The sequence below is a fragment of the Astatotilapia calliptera genome, chromosome 4 (assembly GCF_900246225.1).
Source record: "Astatotilapia calliptera chromosome 4, fAstCal1.2, whole genome shotgun sequence".
NCBI lineage: Eukaryota > Metazoa > Chordata > Actinopteri > Cichliformes > Cichlidae > Astatotilapia > Astatotilapia calliptera.
In genome coordinates this window covers 4,112,873-4,136,917 of record NC_039305.1, presented here as the reverse complement: position 1 = coordinate 4,136,917, position 24,045 = coordinate 4,112,873, and the positions used below count along the sequence as shown (strand labels likewise).

General features: G+C 39.8%; 1 protein-coding gene across 6 annotated transcripts; it reads left to right on the top strand.

Moving 5' to 3' along the window:
- Nucleotides 1-775: 775 nt before the first annotated feature.
- LOC113020258 (GRB2-related adaptor protein 2-like) lies at nucleotides 776-7,850 on the top strand. 6 transcript variants are annotated; one of them, XM_026164057.1, is made up of 7 exons: nucleotides 777-882; nucleotides 965-1,054; nucleotides 2,604-2,716; nucleotides 5,203-5,294; nucleotides 5,647-5,766; nucleotides 6,516-6,708; nucleotides 7,413-7,850. In XM_026164057.1, the coding sequence occupies exons 3-7, from the start codon at nucleotides 2,639-2,641 to the stop codon at nucleotides 7,590-7,592; spliced, it is 663 nt and encodes a 220-aa protein (XP_026019842.1). In that variant the 5' UTR covers nucleotides 777-882; nucleotides 965-1,054; nucleotides 2,604-2,638; the 3' UTR covers nucleotides 7,593-7,850. The 6 variants fall into 6 exon arrangements, with proteins under 6 accessions (XP_026019844.1, XP_026019845.1, XP_026019842.1 ...); XM_026164058.1 differs by having other exon boundaries at nucleotides 777-916; nucleotides 993-1,054; XM_026164059.1 differs by lacking the exon at nucleotides 965-1,054 and having other exon boundaries at nucleotides 776-882.
- The last annotated feature ends 16,195 nt before the right edge of the window (nucleotides 7,851-24,045 follow it).

Sequence of the window (24,045 nt, the reverse complement as noted above, 5' to 3'; positions counted from 1 at the left end):
ATGCAAAATATGTCCACGTGTCTATTTATGAGAAACAGGAAGCTAGTTATACAGTTTCTAACCTTACTGCACAAGGAGCTTACTCCTGATTGGATTACTTCCAAATCGCCTTTCTATACCACTTAATTAGCTCTAATTGGATCTCACCCTACAAAATATTTTCATCTCATTCTTATTTGCTGACTGAAGTGTCAGAACATTTTTTTAGTTATCTTCTTGTTTTCGTCAGCAAAAAACAAAAATTTGTTTTAACAAAAATGATTGGTCAACAAAACTTACACTGCTCTGTACTTCCTGTTTTTCTTCATTCGGGTCCTTTCAACATTATTTAAACAGAAGCTTCAGAAAAAGCATCTAAATTCAGTCTGAGGCTGCTGAGCTGTGAGACTTGGGCTGTGGGTGAATAGTCCAAATAGTCACTTTACAATAGACAGATGTTATTTATGACTTTTTTTGTTTTTTGCTATGAAATTGTCCATAATGTAATACGAAGCATAATTTTATCACAGCAGCATCTTCAGAGGTCAGATGTGGGTTTACAGCCTGATGTTCAATGAACAATGAACAAAAAATATCCTTTTTTTCATCTGAAGGTTGTGAAATTCTTTCATTACAGCAGCTAAAAATGAAAAGCAAACAAAAAATGAAGTAAATGAATAAAAGGGGGATGTGGTTCAGTTATATGAAACACAATGTTACCAAACAAACATAAGAAACCTACTTAACTGATCCTGAAGCCTTCCTTATACATATACTACAGGTACCTCATCCTTGCACCCGCACTCCCCACAAGCAGGTGGTAGTAATACACCTAACTGCCAAAAGGAAGAGGAGGAGGAGGAGAAGAAGAAGCAGCCACGCCCTTTCATGCCACCTGCAAAGGTCTTTATCCCTACCATGACCTCACAGATCACTGGTAACTCACAGAAACAAAGAATGTAATAATTTCTGTGTAACCCTGCAGGCTGAAAGCGTGTGCGTCATCTAAACAGGTTAAAAGCATGATGGTAAAAGTTTGACTTTGAGTAGCTGCAAATGAAATAAACCTGTGCAGGTAGGTGACCATGTGTGGCTGCCGCCATGACAGTCAGTGACTTTTGTTTGTTTAACTGATTCTTCATGCGGACTGTTTGCGCTATGGTATTTTTCTGTCACCTCTATTTTAAGCTCCCAACTAAGTTTGTCCACTCATGTTCTTGGGTTCAAATCAATCTGCCCACTGGTTTGGGTTAATGGTTTAATCTACAAATATTTAGCCCCCATTTAACCTCTAAACCTTAATGAAAAAGCAGCAACAGCTGGAAAAGTTTAAGACGTGCAGCGATTGACGCAGGAGTATGAAGAGCATTTTACAACTCTGCAAATGACTGAATTTAAATATGTTTTTTAAATTTGTTTGTTTTTTGAGGTTTTCATTGGAGATTTTCCTCTAATAACAAACTTGTCTACCTTGTGCTGACCACCATGCCATCCTCTAATCAGTGATGTTCATTTACATTTTTCCATTCAAATATCTTAATTATTTACAGCAGGTCTCCCAGACATGGATTGATGGGAAATGGGTGGAAACATATGTGAACATACAGTATATAAAACAAAACCGGTTTATACATTTTAATGAGTTTGGAAGTCAATATTTGGTTTGACCACCATTGTTCTTCAGCACGGCCTGAACTCTGTTGGGCCGCCTTCTGGTAATTTCTTTTTCATGTGTAGTTCTCCGGGCTTCTTGAAGGACATTCAAAGCTCTTCTTTGGGTGTTTCTGCCTTTTCTTCTGGTCTCTGTCAATGATGTTGACGTCTGTGGAGGCCGATCCATGACTGAGTTTGTGTTCCTCTATCAGAGTGTGCTTTTACCACATTGGTGGTGTGTTTGGGATCACTGTCATGCTGATCCCAGCTGGTATTATAAAGTGGATCAATGTGGCCACACTGCACACAATGCTGAGATATGCTTTTAGGAATCGCTTGTTCAATTCAAAGAATTGAGAGACAAAAGCCAACAATTAAATGACTCTAAGCACTATGTGGCAATGAGAAATTAAAACGGGAAGAAACCTCTGGCAGAGCCAGGCTCATGGAAGAGCAGCGATCTGCCTCAACCGGTTGGGGGATGTGTGTGAAAATATTATTTTATGCCTGTCAAACTGTGTTAATAGATCAGCAAAAGAAATGGGAACAAATTGTGCTTTTCAGACGGGTGGCTGGTAACAAAGTTCCTAAAGATGTCATTTAAAATTGGTTCCTTGCTAGGTTTTCTGTTAGTTGTAGACACAACACTGGCTAACCTCTTGAGTTAGGAGGCTTTTTATACTTGAATGATTCATAGGGTTAGCATTAAGTGGCTTAGCAAACAAAACTTTCCTTTGAAACTGGTAAAAGAAAAGACTGGAAGTGAGTGTAAAAGCAGCCAATGTCAAAAGACAAATTTTGAAAAACCTTCAGAAAGCCTGAAGAACCTATTGCTCAAGACCGCTTTAAAAGTTATAAGAAAGTCTGAGTGCTTTGAAGACAATATAAAGAAATGCAGCTGGGTTGAGACTTTTATCGAGGACTGTTTACTGGAGACCTTTCTCTGATTGAGCCGCTTGTTCTGTTCGCAGTCTTCTAAACCTTTCAGACGCTTGAGCCCCTCCCGATGGAAGCCAAAGGAAAGTTTGACTTTAATGCAGTAACAGATGATGAGCTGGGCTTCAAACAGGGCGACATAGTCAAGGTCAGTGCGTAACTTTACTCAGCTGTACACAGTTTTCATTAGTGCTGTTGTGCTTGTCTTCATAGTAAAGGTTGTGCCTCAGCACTACAAGCAACCCATTTAACAGGCGCAGCTTTTACTTTGAAGGCAAACTCTCTCCTTTACCAGTTTGTGTGGCACTCTTCAGTTTCACAGCTGCTTCATGAGTAGTTGGTGAGTATTTGTAGGTAAGTTGCAATCGAGGTGCCAACCTGTGGGTTACTACAACAACCAAAGCAACTCAGTGAAGAGCTCTATACCTCTTTGTGACCAATTCCACCCAGTGACTAAGAACAACCACTGGTCAGTAGGGGAGACCGGGGATAGTTGTAACGTGGGTCAGTTGTAACACTTCCAATTTCTCCAATCAGGGCTAAGTTTCAAATGATGTGACTCATCCTGTGCATGCCCAACTCAGTTCTGCTATCACATGTGAAAAATCAGCACATTTTGTCAAACACAGACAATTTAACACGAAAAAAAGTAATTTGTGTGCCAAAAAGTAAGTTTTTCTACTTTATTTCAATTTGTAATAGCATTATTTGCTTTGCAGTTAAACTCATCAAACTTAAATTGTGTTATTTGTATGTCTATGGGGATATATTCTGTGTAGGTCTTTAGTGCTAATGTTTTAGGCGTTGGCTGTAATGTTAGCTAGTTCATGGCTATAGGAGTCTGGGTCAGTTGTAACAATAATGCAGATGTTACAACTTACCACACTATTACTTTAACTTATATTAAACAAGTTGGGGCAACGACATCAGCAGAGAGAGGTTCACTGGTCACATTTGTATATGTGGTTAATGCCATTGGCAACACAATTCCTCCACTGTTTGTGTTCCCACACATACATTATGCAGACCACTGTGTCAGAGATGGACCAGTAGGAAGTACTGGTAGTGGAAATAAGTCAGGATGGGTGCAAGAAACAGATTTCCTCATCTTTCTGAAGCACTTTGCAAACCACACCAAGGTAAGCCATGATAAAAAGTAATGGAATTGCGATGCTGGTGAACAACTACATTTTTTCAGCTTCATTGTTATGTTCAAAATTGGTGCAAGAGTTGTAGGTTATAATGCCCACTGAGCCAATGGGACCAAACTCAAGGAAGACCAACCAAAATTAATGAAATATTCAGTTGCAGAAAATTCCATAATTTGTCTTTTTTGGGGGGTTGGAATATGTTCAAAAGTTAGATTTCTGCATTCTGTCACACACACAGCTACATAAATGGATGTAAGTGCATTCATGCGTTGAATAAACAAAGATTACATGTTAATGTTTTGTTAGTACCCTTTTTTCATTGTGTTACATTTCACCCCAGGATATGTTATAACTAACCCAGACTATGGGGTTAATTGTAACATTTCACTCTTCGTGTTTGAGGCCATACCATGCAATGGGTAATTGTGCTGCAGAGAAAATAGCTGCACTATTTAATAGCAGAGACATGTAAATACTTTGCATTACATTTTGAATCCACTACCTTAAAAGAGCTCCAATTTACAGACAGAAATGTCAAAAATGTTACAACTATCCCCGGTCTCCCCTATGTACGACTCGTTTTTTAGGGGTTTCCATCAGCTGGTAGTATTCCTTTTTTATTTATATATATTTATTAATAAAATACCTACTCAGCCAGGGTTCCAAGTGAGGTGAGTTGAGCTGAAAATGTGCTGTCAGCAAACTGCATGCCACTGATTGGTCAGAGAGTGACATCACTGGATTAGCCATGAGAGCGCCTCATTCACGACTTTTGAAACCCCATCCATCCATCCTGATATCCATCCATACTTTTGAAACCTGGCAATGAAAATGGCTGCACACAATCAACAGGTACACCATCACATGGTACGCATTCCCTCAGTTACTATGTTGTTCGTGTCACATGATGTCATGGGAATTTTGGGCCGGGTTGCTATAAAAACACCACCAACACAGAGGTGGTAATTTAACTGTAATGGAAAATGACCAAACGCCAAGTTGAGGTGAGTAGGTGCTAGTGGAAAAGAGGCATTAAATTCTAACTCGGCATTCCTCCCATCTTTTATATACAGTCGATGTATGTTGCATGTTTGAAACCATGGCAATCGCCACCTGCTGGCCAATAAAGAGTTCAGGTGACTTTCATTTCTACAGGTTACCTCCAGTCTGTCCCAGCTTCTCAGTTTAAACTGTGGTTTTGTTTCTTTTCCTGTGTTATTTTTCATCATGTTCTGTTCTGCTTAGCTTGTGACTCACAATTTCCCCTTTATTGCAACCGATAATAATAACCGCTTTCCCTGCTTTCATCACAGCAATCGGACGTCACTCCCACAGATGTCCGACTGTGTTAAATTTAAAAACTGTCTGGGATGTTGTCTCAATATGTGGGTTGATGGATGGGAGGTTAAAATGTGATGCAGTCCAATATAAGTAAGAAATCTGATACTCCTGTATGAAGTTTTATCTTTTCGCATCTGGACAGATTATACGTTATGACAACATCTGGTGTAAAGCAGAGATGAATGGACAGGAGGGGCTTGTGCCACGTAACTTCCTTGACATTCATTTTCCAAGGTAAGAAACAGATGAACAATAATCCGCTGCAAAAGCAGAAATCCTTTTCATTCTGTGTGCAAACCATTTAAAATGACTACAAAGCAGGAATGAAGAAGATGCCCTAAAGTCAGCTGCACATTTTCCTTCAGTAACACGAATGTACCTGAAAAGTCTCAACATTTTCACACTTTTGAGCTTAGAAGTTCATTTAAGGTCTTAAAAAGCCCAAATTTAGATGTTAAAATCGTACAGGAAAGGCCCAAAGGCAGGATAGTTTTGCTTTTACAACACTGGCTGGTAGGTGTGTGTACTTGCATGTTTGATGCATGTTTGCATCAGATAGTCATGAGCACAGGACCTGTTTCTGCAGATGGTTTCGGGAGGATGCCACTCGTGGAGATGCAGTGGAATTCCTGATGAACAAACACGTGGGAGAGTTTGTGATCCGAGGGTGTCGGACCAGCCCCGGAAACTTCTGCATTTCTGTCAAGTGAGTCAAGTGTGTCTCCCAACTAAGTATTACACACATTACATTGTACCTGATCATTTAGACCTTTTTATTGCCTTAAAAGGGAGAAATAAATACAGTTCATAAGGCGTTTATGATAAGGTCACACTGGGGAAAATGGTGGTAAAAAAGAAAATGATTCTGTTTGCTATGAACTGCCACTCGCAGTTTCCATCTTCAAATTCATTTCTGATACATCAAGACGGTGTTAAAATGGAAATAAAACTGAGTCAGTCTGCTATTAGTCTGCAATTGAATGGGGTCAAATTGGCCGTTGTGTGCAATCTGGTTCATATAATATGGTGATTAACTTTGATAAACTGGCAAAAATCTCACGTCTGTTGCAGTCTGCACACACAAAAATTGACTTTAACTACTTCCATTCAGTGTCCAGCCAGAACTTTCTAATAAGGATGTATAATTTTGAAATGTGTTTTTAATGTTGTGAGACAGACTTAAAGTTCATAAATTCTCAATTTTTTATTTTCAGTTCAAAGACATTTGTTTGTTTCAGTTGTTCTAAAGAGGTTTATGTAGTCAAATGTCAACCATTCGCCCAAGCCCCAATGAGCCATTCCCTGTGTTCTTTTCCTCTTAGCATTTTACTAGCATCATTTTTATTCGCGTTTCTGTTACTTAACTGAAACTAGGTTTGAAATAACGTTAAGTATAATAAACTTGGTGTGAGTGATTTATAATAAAGTTATTCTGACTCTTAAATCTGTTCTCAGGTATGAGCAGGGCATGATGCATTACAGATTGCTGAGGGACAAGAGAGGTCATTACTTCCTGTGGAGCGAAAAATTCACCTCTCTGAACAAACTGGTGGACTTCTACAAAACCAACTCAATCTCCAAAAGCAGGATAATCTACCTCAACGTCAATGGGAGCCTGGACCAAGGCGGCCCCTCCGATGATCAGCCAGTGAGACATGATTGCTTTTATTGAAAACCTCAGATTTAAAGAGCAGTTTATGACAACAAGCAAGTTACGAGGCATGCTGCTTCAGTCAGTTTCAATTAAATAGTCCAAGAACATCAGTTGTCTCAAGGTGCTTTACATTTTAAGGTAAAGACCAGTCGATACCCTATGAGGAGCACTTGCAGGATGGAAGAATTTCCTTTAGATAGGAAGTGACATCCAGCAAATGCACGTTCAGGGAGGGACCACCGTCTAATGTGACCAACCAGCCAGTAACTGAGGGAAGACTCACAGATACAAGTTTCAGGCATCTCTCTCACTCCTTTCACTTAACAGGGTGGTGTCACATGTTGGTTGTTTTGTTTGCGCAGTGAAAAGTTAAAATGGTGCCAGCATATCACATCTCGCTTATTCAAATATTCCAGCGTTGCAGCTGTCAAGTCAATTCACTTTATGGAATTAACCTGAGAGGACGAGAGAGTCCGTGCACTTTCAAACTCTGTTAGCTTGCCTTTTGATTAATTAGATATTTTTGATAAGGTGATCACACCAGCAAACATTACAACTTTAAACATGTGGAACACCATCGAAGTGTAGATGCAGCACAGGAGGGCTGATCGGGATGACCTCATCCAGCCTAAACTGTGCAAGCCTCATCAAGAAGTTGTCTGTCGGGTATTGATCAGTGTTTGTTTTTCCTCCCACAGACTACGTCTTGTTTTCAAGTGATGGCGATGTGCGACTTCCCTGCTATACAAGACGACGAGCTTGGTTTCAACGCAGGAGACGTCATTGAGGTGCTGGATATGTCTCATCCTTTTTGGTGGAAAGGGAAGCTGAAAGGAATTATTGGACTGTTTCCTGTAAATGCCACGAGACCACTGTGAGGAAATCCACCCCTGATGCTTTTACTACACCTGCTTACACTCGGACTCGGCCTGCAGGTGCACCTGCCCTCGATTAAGAGTTTCTAAACCTTAATGAAAAGCAGGCTTTTAGATAATATGCTGCACATCAGCCTTCAACCAGAGGAGTGAGTCAGTACAGCTTTTTATCTACAAAAGAGCAGAATAATGATGAATGTCTGCTCATGTTTTAACACATGGATGTATGCCCTACACACACTTTTTTTTTTTTTAACCTTTTAAATAAAACATTTTATGTCCAAGATTAAATCTGAACTCATTATGAGGGGAGAATTTTTTCACTTTTCTTATTACAAAGTTGATTCCTGTCAAATCTATCCTGTGACATTCCCTGTTACTTATTTCCAGCTGATAGACTGTACATTGAAGATGGAAATGGTTGGTGGTCTGAAAAGTGAATTCCTAAAGCTGCATTCTTTCTAATGGCCACCAGGAGGCAACACCTGCGTTTGGGGGGGGAAAAACAAAATCCTCTGGCTGTATTCTGTCTTCTGCCCCATCCATGTTTTCATGGTGGAAACAAAAACACAAAGGTTACAATGTGCTTGTTAAGTGATGATGTGACAGCCCTGTATTTATAGGTCCAAGCATCTCCTTCACTGAACAATGGCCTCGTCTTTTAAACACATCGAGTGGATAAAGAGAGAGTAATTTATCTGCAACCAATCATGTCCCAGGCACCACAGAAAATAATATTCTCTGACTGACTTTGTTAAGGAGCTGAAGTTTACAGATGTAGGTGCAGGAGCAGGGCTTGCTGCTTGTTTCCATTTAGTTTTCTAGCAGATAAGCAATTTAATGTTACTTGATTATTATTATTTATTTATTTTTTGTTAGCAAGATTTAGTATTTATTTATTGTCATTGTCAAGAACAATGAAATTGCGTTTGGGGCTTCCATACAACCCAAAAAAAAAAAGAAGAAAATAATAAATACCCCTTAAAACCCAAGTGTACATATTTAACCCAGTGTGACTCCAATGCAATAAGACAATCCTTAGCAATAACATGAGAACATGACAAGTAGTGTTCGTAGAAATTCAGACAAAGACCTGAGAAACATGACAAAGTACAATAATAATAATAATAATAATAATGGATACTTTATTGATCCCCATGGGGAAATTACTTGTTTTTCTCTGCATTTGACCCATTCACTCAGTGAAGCAGTGGGCAGCCCACTAAGCAGGCGCCCGGGGAGCAGTGTGTAGGGACGGTACCTTGCTCAGGGGTACCTCAGGGTAGCCGTTAAGTGGATTCGAACCGCCGACCTTCCGATCATGGGGCGACCACTTTACCTACTGAGCTATCCCTGAATGCAACCCATTCAATATTATTGTACTGTGAGATATGATATCAGATATGATAGTTATCTATTTAAGAAAGAGGGGGGGCAGGAGGGGGAAGAGAATAAAGATATGATGCACCAATGCAGACCAGTTCATTGCTATTAAGAAGTTGGATATGGTTACCTTCTCCCTGAGGGCAGCAGATGGAAAAGGTGGCGCGCAGGGTGATGTTGGTCCCGCAGGATACTGTGCACCCTCCTCAGACAGCGAGTGGGGAAGATATTACTGATCTCTGGCAGACTTGTTCCAATAATTCTGCCAGCTTCCTTCACCACCCGCTGGAGTGCTTGCTGATCGGCTTTGGTGCAGCTGGGGAACCACACTAGATTATACCAAAAACTCAGCAAGATCAATTTTATAAAAGTGTTGTTGAGGTGAAGTGTGGACAAACAAAAGAACCCATCTGACGTACATCAAACTCACTTTACTTAAAAATCAGCAAAGGAAGGGGGGGGGGGCATTTACATAAGTGGAAGTTCTCTACAGGCTTTTAGTTACTACTGGGCCCAAGAAAACACAACACATGCTGTCAAAATGAATCTGTAGCACTAGTAATGGTACTATCAGCTTATTTTATTGCATTTTGATTGTTTAGTTTTCGGAAACAAAATAAGCCACAAAATACTCAGAATTTCAATTTTAAAAAGTTATGGCACACCTAAGGAAAGCTAAATACTAAATGGAAACATGAAGGTTTTAACATGTTACTGTATTTCATATCTTACTGTAAACTATATGTGCATTTTTTTTGCATGGTATTAACCATCCTCACTCCAGTGGAAACATTTTTGAGAGCTGTGCTATTTCTGGTTTCCTCGGACAGAATTGTGCAGATGCACACTTCTCTCTTCCAAAAGCTGTCATCACTTTCTCTGCTTCACCTGGAGGTAAACTCTTTTCTCATATACAGAAATTTGGTGTGCTGAAGATTGCACAAGTCAGTTGGTTCAGAATGCCCTGATATGATATTCACAGTGGTAAGAATAAAACAGACTGGTGTGCGCACCTTATAAATCTAATGGGGAATTTCATGTCCACACTAACCAGGATGCTGCAGAAGAATAAGTGATGGCCAACCACAAACCAGTTTCTCTTAAAGTATTTCTTCTGGCCCATTCTGCATTTATCATCATGGTCATTTCTATTATTTTAGTTGTATCCAGAATAGGTTAGCCTGAGGTTGGCTTTAAAAAAGAAAAAATGGAGATTGACCCTCGATCTTGGGACAACCAAACTCTTGAAAAGGTGATTATGAAAACATTCCTTAGAAGTTGCTTCAAAGTAAAGGTTAATGGGCAGGGATAGCTCAGTAGGTAGAGTGATTACCCCATGATTGGAAGGTCGGGGGTTCGACTCCACTGAGCGGCTACCTTGAGGTACCCCTGAGCAAATTTCCGTCCCTACACACTGCTCCCTGGGCGCTGCATTGGTGGCTGCCCACTGGGTGAATGGGTTAAATGCAGAGGAGTAATTTCCCTACGGGGGCTAACACATACACATAAAAAAAACAAAAACATTAATGCATTGCTTACCTCCCAGTGGATATAAATAAATAAGAATATGAAGAAAGAGACCGACGGCAGCTTTTAATCCACTGCTTTGATTCTGCAGCTGAAGATGGATAAATGTCAAACTGTGAGGCTAACAGCTGAGGAGCACTAAGACCTCACCTCACTGCCTTGTGGAAGTGTAGCTATAAATAAAAGAAGTGTTTATTTAAAAGGCACAATGAGCCTGCAAACATACGTGAATTAATTTTCATTTTCATGTTCAGTTATTTCAGATATATTCATAGATAAACAGTGAAGGTAATTTAAATTTACAGAAGAAAAAATAAACCATGCAAAGGGCTGAAAACTCGTCTTTGCGGTTATTTAAATGTTCAACAAAAGGAAGAAGAAAATATTTTATTTTCATTCTTTTATGTAAAAATGGTAAGATTGATTCATTTCAAAATAAAATGAAAATATGTAGTTTATTGTTTATGTTTAAATTTAGGTTTTTCATTTGCTTTGTTAACTTGTGGCCTGACCACTTTTCTCAGTGGATGCATACACTGACCATTGTACATTTAAAAAGGTTGTGTATGTATGTTATCTAATAATCTAATTAGATTGGTAATCTAATAATTGTATTTTTCTGTCCATCCACTCCCTCCTCTCCTGGAGCCTTACATCCTCTCTCAGGAGATTTTAAATCTCACCCTGTTTATTCTTATGTTTGTCGCTGACTGACTCTCACCCTCCTCCACCTGGAGTGTCCTCAGGGATGGAGGCAATTAGGACAGGAATCTCTATAACAACATGTCATCCATGAGGCTAAACCAAGGCCAAGTAATAGAGCTTCCCACTCACTCCCTCACCTGCACTGACCCTGTGCATTTGCAGTCCTGAAGGAAATCCTCCACCATGACAGCTCAACAGAAACAGCAACAAAGAACATTTAAGTTTATTATATATTAATATTTTATATATGGTTTTCTTATAGTCCCAGGAGACTGACCTTCACATGCAGCTCCAGGTTCTCCAGAGTCAAAGGACAGGAGCACATGTCAATTACGTTAATGTCTGAATGCAGCAGGACACACACCATCTGACAGAAATCATTATAGCTGGATGCCCTATTTAGGGTTTAAAAAAGAAGAAGAAAACCAGCAGGGGTACTACAGGCTGATTAATTATAATGGGCTCTGCAAAGGAAGAGAACTAATTAAACACCACACTGACTGAATTCTTGGCCCTGGTAAAAAGGTAATGTTCACCTCTGAGTGTAATGTAATGAACTCAACAGTCTGCTCTCTGCTCAAACAAAACAGCACGTTGGAGTATTTTTGGCTTAATAATAACAAACAAAATCAGGCGAATTAGCAAACAATGCTAAATGAAAGTAGCTATGTGTTGAATCCTGATGTCTGAGTGTGAAAGTGACATCTGCATGAAAACGAAGCAGGCTCCACTAGTTGGGGTTCATTTGTATGCATGTATGTATTGTAAGCAGCAATGTTATATAACCTCCATGATGTCTGTAAGACACATAAAAAATAAGACGCTCAAAAACCAGATGTGCTTTTAACTTACTGTGAACATCAGACCTGTTTATGTTCAGTCTGTTGTGAATCTTACCAGAATATTCAGTCCTTAAACCTCATTAAAAACAACATATTTTATTAAAATCCAACCATCTGTATTTCTCTGCTTGTAACATTTCTAGAAATCTGACTCATTTCCCCGTTACAGCACCAGACTAGACCACAGATTAGTTTTCGAGCTGCTGTACTCTCTTATTTTTGAAATAATGTGAGTTGCCTTCCACTTCATAAAACTGCATTGTGACTCACCGCCTACAGCACAAAGCTCCTCTTATTATTTATCAGTCTTTGAATAAAGCTGGTGGCCATCATCTGGACTTCAGCTCACCTCGGACGTTTGTACTTTTTGTCTCCTACGGGAAACTTTCAAGGTATTCTTGATGGTTGGATTTGATTTTCTATCTGAATGCATGTTCATTCAGCAGGGGAGACTGTGCCAGGTTTGTCTCATCCACACAAATATGTCTTTAATTTGACCGTGAGGATGAATGGACCTGGAGCCGTCCTTTTTAGAAATGTAAATCTGTTTCCAAGGTCATGGTTGAAAGAGAGAAACAGAGCTGCTTGTAGTTAGCTCTTACTCAGACCAAAGCCACTTAAATTTCACCCATTAAATGTAACAAAATTGTGGAATAATGTAGGAATTTGTAACAACAAGGTCTGAAGCTCTCTAGCTTTTATAAGCTGCAGAAAATTATGTCATAATATTGCTTGCTGCACTTAATGAAAAGCTCCTGCTATAACCATAAAAAACTCTCAGGACTCTCATAGATAAACGGAGCCACTGAGAATAGTTCAGTAAACTCCAAACTGCTTTGAATAACACCAAAATATTAAAGTGTGATAAATCAGCAAACTCTGAAACACATACAGTCCATCAGTAGTTGTTATATCATCATAACAGAGAAAAATATCAACCATAAAGCCTTCTTGTGACTTGCTCTCATAGGAACAGGGCTGGTTATTTATAACTGGTTTATAAACCAGTCAGAAATCCTTTTTAAGATGAAGAGACCACAGTCAGAGCCAAGCCAGAACATATCTAGAAGAGTCTTTCCACTTTCTGTTAACCCCATTGTGCAGAAAATCAAATCATTTCAACCAGAAATGCTCACAAGATAGTTTCCAATGAGTAGGAGTGAATGGAGCTAAATGGCTAAAACAATCTGGTTCTAGTTTTTCTTCTAGGTTCTCAGTCGTAGTCGTTCGCGGTCGTCTTTAAAGCTTGAAAACAGAAAACAACTGGACTTCTTTAAGTCTGTGAGGTCGTTTTACCTCTTATCCAAGGGGCTTCTTCAGCTCCAGCTCACTGGTAGAGATGAACTATGTTGCCAAAAGTATTTACTCACCCGTGAATTCAGCTGTTTTAAACACTTCTATGACCACAGGTGTATAAGTTGCATCATCCCCCAAACTATTCCCACAAAACTGGGAGAATGAAAGTGTCCAAAATGTCCTGGTATGCTGAAGCATTACAGTAAGAGTTTTTTCACTGGAACTAAGGGCTGACCCCAACTCCTGGAAACAACCCCACACCATGGCCAGCTGTTTGGCCATGGAAACCCACACCATGAAGCTCTCCACACACTGTTCTTGAGCTTAATCTGAAGGTTGCTTGACGATCACTTTTTGGCACAACTCCTGGAGCTAAGGGGGCAAAACAATTTAATGTGCTAATAGGCAACGTAAAAGCAGAGTCATGATAAACAATATATATATGCGTGTTTGTCCTGAATAATTTCGCCACGTTTGCTGTCTAAGGACAGCGCAGCGAGCACTCTCTGCTTATGACAAAAAAATAAACAAAACAAAACAAAAAGCAGCCCGTTCGTTTTGGTGGAAAAATGCATCATGTCAACCAATCAAAAACTTATATGGCAACATGACATTTGGTTGTTTAGGAAGAGGGGGAAGTTTTTAGAGTGACAGCGAGAGAGAGAGAGAGAGAGAGAGCGAGTTTTGAGATGTGAGAGATTTGTGACGTTTAGCGTGTTTGGAGTGTGTAGTTAATGTGTTGTCTTGTGTAGTTAGCGTGTAGTGTTGTGGATAGTTTTGTGTTGTGTGTCAGAAGACGATCAAACTTGACTATCTAGAGGAAGTAAAAGTCGTAACAAGGTTTCCGTAGGTGAACCTGTGGAAGGATCATTACAGGTAGAAACAGGAGTGACACACCTGCTGCTGTCAGACCTGCAGGTATCAGGCTGTGATGTTCTCCTTTATAGTGGACAGAAATTATTTTTTTGGAGTGGCACAAATAATTTGTGCGGCATCTTATTGAAGAACAGCTGATTGTTCTGTAAATAGTTTGAAATGGTTGTAAAAAAAGGATAAAAGGTAAATGGCTGCAAATAACTTTGTTGTTTGCAAAACTTGTGCATATGATTTTAAAATTGACAATTTATATTTGCATTTAAGGTTATGAAATATGACTTAATAAACATGTTTGTGGTTGTTACAGTAAAAAATATAACTTTTTCTAATCGGATTTTATGTTTTTTCCCTGATTTTAGATCAATTGTGTTAATACAGTATGTCAAAATGAAAACATAACTGTAAATTCAGACACCTGAGGTTGTGCTGAAAAGAATGATACCAAACAAGGCAAAGTAAATAGTTTTTAAAGGTGAAATGTAGAAGTAAAATCAAAAGTGGTTAAAAACGGCCAATTATACCCTGGACCCCAGAGGGTTAAACATTTTTCTTTAAAGTAACGCAATAGTTACTTTTCAAGTAATTAATTACTTTTAAAATCCTGTAACTCAGTTACTAACTCAGTTACTTTTTTGAAGAAGTAACTAGTAACTATAATTAATTACTTTTTCAAAGTACTTGCCCAACACTGCTAACAGCTGACTGTGGAATATTTGGTAGTAACACGCTGGAATTCACTGAGCTGGGAGCGACCTGTTCTTTGTAGAAGCCGTCTGAAGGTGCTAGATTATGCCTGTGGCTATGATGTGATTGGAGCACCTGAATCCACTGATGGGTGGATGGGTGACTGAACACTTTTGGCAGTATAGTGTATTAGTTATTAGTGCTTTCAAATCCTAAAATCAAACAGATGAAAATAGTTAATGCTAAATGAACTTGTGGCCTTTTCTATTCGAATGAACAAACCCGTTTTATCCACTTACATGAAGCTTTTACTGTTCAAACCAAACGGAGAGAAGCGTGACATAAAGCAGAGTTGTTTACCACAGCGCGTGACGCTGAATCGCTCTGTCTCTGCAGTCTGCTGATAATCAGACGGTGTTAATATTCTGAGCAGTGAGCTGCAGGGTCAGGAGGAGCTGCCATCCCCGCTGCTGTGAACACCCTGAATATCCTGTTCTGCACGCCTGACAAACTTATGAGATTCTGCGTGTTTGAGAGGAAAATAACACGAGCATGTTCGTGCACACACATTCGTTAATTATATACAAGCACTTAAAAAAGGACATGCTGAATTATACTCATGAAGAAAAGCAGGTATTAGCCTTTCAGCCATGTGATGTGCTTCACAGAGAAAACAGCTTTTTCTCAAATTTTGTCATAAACTGTGTGACACGGCAGGACGCTGCCAGGAAACCAATCGATTTAAATGAACTATGAAGCCAGAATTTGGCTTTATTCAAAGCTATTACAGTAGAGTTCAGAAATGGAAATATTGAGCTTAACAATAGACTGTAAATTATTTAAAGTGATGACATTAAATGGCTTAATCCTACATTCTTTCTAATGTCCAACAGGGCTGACTCGTTTACAGGCACAGCCTCAGACACTTTAAGTTAAAATACAGTTTTGCATTTTTACCTCACTTTTAATTTACTTTTTACTGTAATAACCTTCCAATTACTGTATTTAAAAAACTGCCATACTTTTTTGGTTTCTAGTGTTTGTTTTAATGTGGAGCATCCTGTAAGGTGGATTTTGAAAGGTTAATTAAAATGGGAAGAATAAAATGCCAATCCATATAGCTGGACTTGTGTGTGAACATCCCGGCAAATCATTTAATGCAGATTTACTTCAATCCACGAGTGCAGCGCCTGATACTCTTTATAGCCTCAGGATGCTGCGGTGTGTTTCAGCCAAGAGGATTTTAATCATTTTAATCCTCCTCCTCTCTGGATTGTTAACACGAGAACAAGCTAGAATATTTATGTTGTTGTTCTTTGCGAATTTAATGATTATCATAAACCACTTCAATTAACAGGACGGTTTAGGACGGAGGCAGCGGCAGGAGAGCCTCGGAGGATGGAGAGGCGATGAAAATAAATATTCTCCCTCTACGCAGAGATGTCATCAAGGAGCCGCTCGGGAAGAAGAGCGAGAGAGAAATTAACTCCAAGCGAGAGCGGTGTCAGAGTGCAGTTTATCTTCCTTCAGCACACGTGTCCACGCCGTGTTGTGTCTGCTGCACGAGCTGCTCTCATTCGCTGGTGTGTTTTAGCCTGTGTGGTGGGGGCGCTGCTGTCTGCGCTGGTGAAAAGAGCACATGGCAGATGTTCGGTGTGGCACATCCCACCACCCTTCACCTGCTCTTACTTCTGTCCTCTGCACATGTGCAACAACGGGAGGCAGGGAGGGGATGAAGGATGGAGAGTTCTCTCCAGCTTTTTGTTCCATTATCCCACGATGTTTGTAACATGTTAGCGAGGATGTTCTGAATATGAAAGTCAGAGCTGGGGATTTAAAAAAGAATAATCTGTGGATTAGTATCTGAAAACTGTGTCTAATTGAAGAGCTACAGAGAAGGCTCACTTTGCAAACACTTGGTCAGACAATTTGTCGTAACCACAGTCCTCACTTCTTATTTTTTGCATATTTGTCACATTTTAATGTTTCAGATCCTCAGAAAATTTGAATGTTAGACAAAGATAACCTTCCTGAATACAAAAGGCAGTTTTTAAATGATGATTTCCAGGAGAGGTCGTCCTCCCAAAATCACTGCAAGAGTCCAGTAACAGAACATCTAAAAGCCTGCAGGTCTCACTTGGCTCAGTTAAGGTTCAGAGTTCATGATTCAACAGTAAGAAAGAAACTGGGCAAAAATGACATCCATGGGAGAGTTCAAAGGAGGAAACCACTGCTGACCAAAAAGAACACAAAGGTTTGTTTTTCTTTTGCCAAAAAACATCTGGATGATCCTCAAGACTTTTGGAAAACACTCTGTGGGCTGACAAACAAAAGCTGACATTTTTTGGAAGTTTGGACTCCAGTTACACCGGCATTTCATGAAAGAGCATCATATCAACAGTCAAACATGGTGGTGGTGGGATGATAGTCTGGGGCTGGTTTGCTGCTTTAGGATCTGGGCGACTTCCCATAACTGATGAAACCATGAACGGTTTGTTAACTAAAGACCGACGGCACTTGGGATATTTGATTCTGTTCATTGTTGTCAGTGTTTGAGTTGTGATGAAAACTTACATATTAACAATTATGAAACTGAGCTTATTCCTCATTGTTAGTCAGATATGACATTAAATGCTAGTTTCGGTTGCTATTCAAGGTTTGGGAGACGTGCAGGCAGCTGAGACTGAGAAAGTCACCTGGCTGAGTGAGGAAATATTTCTTCTACTGAAAACTCCAGAAAGTCCAGATGAACAGAATCAACTTTCTGAGATTCAGTGATTGGGCATGCAAGACACACCAGCCAGCCCACCTCTGAATGGCTAAAAAACAAAAGGCTGTGGAGTGGCCTAGTGAAAGTCTGGACTTAAATCCACCTGAAATGATTTAGAATGATTTATACTCAAAACCCTCCAATGAAGCCGAATTAAAATCATTTTACAGTAGGCCAGTTATCGCAAACACTTGATTGCAGTTCTTACTGCCAAGGGTGGCAGTGTTAGCTTTAGGTGGCAATTACTTTTCACACAGGGTCAGGTAGGTTTGGATAGCTTTTTCCCCTTAATACATAAAATCATCATTTAAAGACTGTATTTTGTATTTACTCGGGCTATGTTTGTGTAATACTAAAACTATCTGATGGTCTGAAATATGGCTAATATGCAAAAAACTAAGAAATCAAAATAGAGAGCTCTGTGCACGCATGTTTTGCACATAAATGTTGTTTCTTCACATTCCCATGATGGCTGTAGTTAACATGGGATTTATTAATAGGTCTTTAGAAATGCGGTGAGTAATTACCACACACAAAGCTGAAGTTTTATAGCAATTTTCTGTAATCAGTCTTCACATCCTCCCAAAAACAAATCGCTTCTGCAGCATTATAGCTAATTTATGCAAACGCAGCATTTCCAGTAATTACACAACAGCAGCAATCTTCCACCTGATCTTTGCCTCGGCCTGCCGCACTCACACAGATTGCCATCGGACTGAGAAATTGAGTCTGGTTATCTGAGGAGAAGCTCGAACAGACAGGCCGGCGAGCGACTCCTGCGTCTGACTCCTGGTGAGATTAAAACTGCTGGACGTCAGCCCACAGGGGATTCAGGGTGCTGCGTAGCATTCTGGGAGATTGCTACCGTAACCTTTACTGAAGGAATCCCAGTGTTTAGAGGATTTTTATTTTTACCCAGCAGTAGACAGAGCAGTTCGAGTGAGGTCAAACGTGAGGCACAAATCCCTCTGGGATAAATGAATGCTGTTTTTCTGCATGCAAATGTAATCCACAGTGCTCAGGTTTGATTCACCTGCTGACAGATGGCATGTTTGTTTCTGCTGCATGCAATGTGGAGCAGCAACTTCCTTCCAGCTCTGGGATCTCATTATTCCTGCCCAGGGAGAATTGATCAAACAACGTAGTCAAACACGCCGCTGCGATAATGAGCCAACAGCAAGCTAATTATCTGCTCTTAGACCTCCTGCAGGAAAATCACCTCAGCGTGCCCAGAGCTGCTCCTGAGTGCCCTCCAGAACAGTTTGGAAAGGGACGGATCACCTTCAGGATGACAAGGGGACAGCGTGACCATCAGGTTTAGTCCTGAATTTTCTGTCTTATGGAGGGAGTTCACTTCTTACTGGGCTACGCACATAGTGACTTATCCCACAGACCTAACCAAAGTACAGATGACCAATGAGGGACCAGTTTTATAATCTATGTTTCAGATTTTAGGACCAAACATAAAAATATACGCATCTATTTTCTGCATCCTTAACTGAGTACATGCAAATTCACATGAGTTTGCACTGCTGTAAATTTACTGCATGCAAACTCATGTGGTGGCAAATTGTATAATGCATAAAATGTATCTCTACAGCAGAGAATCTGTGTAGCACCTGAAACATACTATAAATTAAATTATAAAGGTGTTTAGGGTGCCATATAATCTAGACAGGTAGAAAGATTCCAACCATCCAACCTTTAGCTCAGTATGTCTCGCTAACCCATTAATCTTCCTTTAGAGTGTTTGAGATAAGAAATCACCACCTACTGACCAATCAATTCCCCAATAATTAGCACCACCGTTACGAGAAGTTCCCTCGGACCTTGCTTTGTAGGTCGGCAGTACTTAAAGTGTTGTTTGTTTGACACCACCAGAAGCAGACTCACAATTAAACCTCTTAAAAGCTTAATTTCTGGTGTGGAACCTGGATAACCTGCCAACAACAAACAACAACCACTCAACCACCCAGTCAATGGCTTCCTCACCTCAAAAAAAAAAATAATAATAATAATAATAAAAAATACTAATAAATTAAGAGTTGGAGAAATCTGTTCATATTTCATGTCTCAAAAATATTTATAGTGTAATACTGAAATTTTAAAACACCAAAAATTGGTCTTGTTGTTAAAAATGTTATAGCAGTCAGGAAATGGACCAAATAAGCCATTTTTTTCTATTTGGCTCTTCATGTGCATGTTGGATATTTATGACCGGTTGTTTTATATCTTTTTACCCTTTATCAAAAATAATAAAGTTCCTCTGTCAAAAGCTCTAAGCTCTACAAGCTGTAAGTAATTTCTTCCAGTGTAAATCATAAAAGAGCAATGTAATCTTAAAACCGGGCTCCTGGGCTGTGTGTTGTTTCCTACTTATTGGTGTGATTTCTGTTTTTATACTATTTTTGTAACTGCAGTGAGATGAGAAACACGAATCGGTTTTACAGGGATACGCTTGAATTCGTGCAGACGCTGTTATAGAAGAGTCCAACTCAGAATTAAATGTGAATTAGTAGGAGTAGGATTTCATTTTATCCTCTGTTTGCTCTTCATGATCCTGCCTTGTACCTGTTTTTAACGATGCTGCCAGTAAATGAGAGAATTAATATTTATCCGGGCTGTAGCAAACAAAGATGTTATATTACGATGATATGGTATTAAGACTGTTCATGTTGTCGGTATTGGAAAGACTGTTTGGATTCAGTGTGGCTGCTGCTGGAGCGTGGAGGAGGTAGGACACAGGACGCCCACTCGCTCACTCTGAATGCACCAGACAATGACATGTGGGCTCGGTCGGACATCACGTGGACTTCATGCTGCAGAGCTGGCAGGTTAAAGACTTGAAGTATTTGTCAGTAATGACAAATAACCCTACCTGTTCACCCTTTACTTTGCAGAAAAGCATTGTTTGAGGAAAAATGTAAATAATTTTTTAGGCTGGGTCGCTTTTAGCTCTGAAATTGCCAAGACATTAGAGAATATTTTCTTGAAACTTAAATTTTGAGTTTGAGTTTGAGTAAGGGTTAGCATCACTCAGCACTTTTCCAGCTCTTATATATTTATTCCCGTACTACACTGGAGTACCTTTGGTTAAGTCAAAGTTCAAAATAATCTGTATTCATCTTATGGGACCTTGGTGCAGCCCCAAGCTGTTGCTCCTCCCCCTTTAAGACAAATTTCTTAGGTTTAAACAGCAGGTGGGTGGGGCTTCTGTGCATGAAACCATATTCAGATTAACCTCTCTTTATGACCTCACAGAGAGCACCAAGTAGAATAAACTGTTAGAAACCGAGTGTTTAGAGCTATTTGAAGCCTGAGCTTTCCACTCACAGAGATTACATGTGCATATGCTGCCCTCATTATTTAAAAATCTGGCCATGTTTAATGGGAATCCACCATTTTTACAATAAAAAACAGCATAAGGATCCACTTTGTGATGGAAAAGTAGCTCCTGAAATGCTGTACTATATCTTTAATGGTGTAATGGACCCTGTCTTTGAACATGTCCTCACACCTTCACACTTCTGAGATTACTTACTGCGAGGTCACAGCGGTCCATGGAGAAATTTCCTCTCCTCTTCCCATCCTCGTCTTCAGGGATTTGTCATCTGATTTAAAGCATCGTCAGCTTGTCAGCTTTTACAACCGTTCCCATCCCAGGGAGCGAGGAGAGCAGCTAGTTTTTCTCATATAGCAAGATTTAAAAAGTGAGGGGTAAATTTACGACATGGGCTGCTAAGAGAAGCTGTTGGATACACAGCACTGACATGTTGACGGTTGAATAATCAGCTCTGGGATTATCTCAGCAGTGACAGCACAGTGCAAAAGAAAAGGAAAAAAAATCAATGTTCTTTTCCATCAACACTGTTTTTGCTTCTCCCTGGCTTTCGAGTCACCCGTCTCCCCCCAGACACTATTCCCTCTGCCTGCAGAATAGCAATCTGCTGCGGTGACACAGCCGATGAGTCAGGAGGCCGTGAATTAAAATTATCGTCTGACTTCATCTCACCCAGCGAGCGTGCCGTCGCAGGTGAGAGCGGTCGTGGTGATGCTCTTACAGCTTTCTTTTGTGTCCAAATGGAGACGTCTGACATTGACGAATAATTATAGTTTCCTGATGTTTTGAGGGTCACTCCAAAAATCAATCAGTCCCTCCCACCCGACTGCCTCAGAACTGCAGCTTCGATTCAATGATGTCATGCAAAGATTTTACCTTCGTTCCAGGACTCATTTCTGAGTTACACGCCCTCAAAGTACACAGGGTGGGTTGAAATTTGGTGCTTTTTATCGCACTTTGTATCAAGAAAAGAAATCCACGTGACCTTTACAAGGTCTGATGATCAGTTTTTACTCCAACTTAAAAAAAAGATTCTTGCGTCAGATTGTGTCTCTTTATCAGCAGACAAATTTTGAACAGTATCATGGGATATATCATGTCCACACATACATGGGTATTTTGGTAAATGTAGATTTAAATGCATTTTGTACACACGTAAACAGCATTTTGATTGTATGAAAACTGTGCTTTTACCACAGCTTATGCCAGTGTTTAACTCAGTGTTTAAATCTGAGATTTTGTCTCCCAACGTCAACGTGATGACCATTATTTTCATTTTTATGTCAGACTGTGTGCTGTTGTTGTTTGTTGGCATTTGGTTGTCCAACATTTCCTCACAGATAGTTTTTTTCTTTGCATTTTTATTTGAATCGGGATATTTTTAACAAACAATCTCACTTTTAATAAAGTCCTGTGTATGTGTGAATGTTACCATGGTTTCAATAATGTCCATGATGTAGAGGAACAACAACAAACATTGGTTTTTCCATAATTGATTGGAGACAACTTCAAAAAGTGCATTATGTCATCATGTATGGTAGGTAGGGTAGGTGGTCAAAACACATTACCGTGTAGCATACAAAGATTTTGATACCAGCCTCATCTTCTAACCAAACAGTTTTATAATATAATCATGTTTAGTGAGTTTAGCCTGTGATTTCACCTTGAATCACTTTTTGAGACCAGCTTCTTTGGTTGATTTTGAATGTGATCTTCAAATTTGGCTTTAAAGACATAAACCTTTGAATCAAAGAGCACATGGAAGCCACATTTTCTCCTGTTGTGTTAATTTAAGTACATGTCATTTAGTGATTAACTAGGCCTTAATTCACCCTGGAGTAATTTGCTTTTTTACTGTCACGTTTTTCTTATACACGTGTGATTACATTTGCAAAGCTGTGGTCTTCCTTTAACACACTTCACAACATCATACAAAGGACTGTGATGAATATTACTGACTCCTAATAGACAGCATCGTTCTCTGGTGATTGATTTTGGATTTTAAAACGCCAGTTTAGGGGTTTTTTTGCATTTTGAATATTTTTTAAATCCTCCAATTACCCTGCACTAACAGCTGACTGTAGCCCACAGAGAGCCTGATCAGGTCAAGAGTAGCTGTTTTTACAGCCTTTACCACAACAAACGAAAGAAAAATTTCCATGATCATTCACTTACATTTCCCACTGCAGAAATAAAACATCTAAACACCATCAACGAGTCATTACTTTTTTAAAAGCACACTTAAGTCTCGTTGATATCTTCTCGACAGGCTGTTTTCTTTAACCTTTTTCTGTCTAAAGGAGGTAATAAAAGCACAAGCCGATACTCACACCTATTCATAACCCTAACCCTAACCCTCATTAATTTCAAACTGCATCTGAGCCACAGCTGCACGTTTCTCCGTGCTAACGCCTGCTCTGCTTTCCTTTCGTGCTGCATTCATGGACGTGGGATAAACTGGAAGCCAATTTTTGAGCGTCTAAATTCGATTTTTTAAAATAAGTATTTATCTCAGCTCATTTTTGTAGCTAACACTGATGTATTACGTGCCGCGGCTATAGCGCCCTCTGGTGGAAACATAATTAGTAGTTGCGTTTGCAGCTTGATTTAGACTTCTGTGTGGAGTCTTTGCTGGTAGCTGAGCTACCAGATTTTTAAGTCCTTTTGGGAGTGTCCCTAAGAGGATTGTGGACCCCCTATTGTTCCACTACCTAACCACACGAGCCAAGGTGTGAAAACGGGTGTGGGTCACAACCAGCCAAGGTTTCAGGTGAACCCATTGTGAGACCTAGCCCCACCCTATTATGTGACTTACTAAGATCAAATCTCAAAACTGGATTATAGATACAGACAGTTGGTGTCGTAAACCGCCCCCTCTGTTCAAAGATGGTCGTTCACAGTGGACATAAATGGCTTCTTTCTGTGAACAGTGGCATCCTCGAAAGAGTGACCTTTGTCCTTCAGATGCAGATATACAGCTGAGCCTTGTCGTGTCGAGGTGGCTCTTCTAAGTGGCTGTTTGGACTCTCTAAT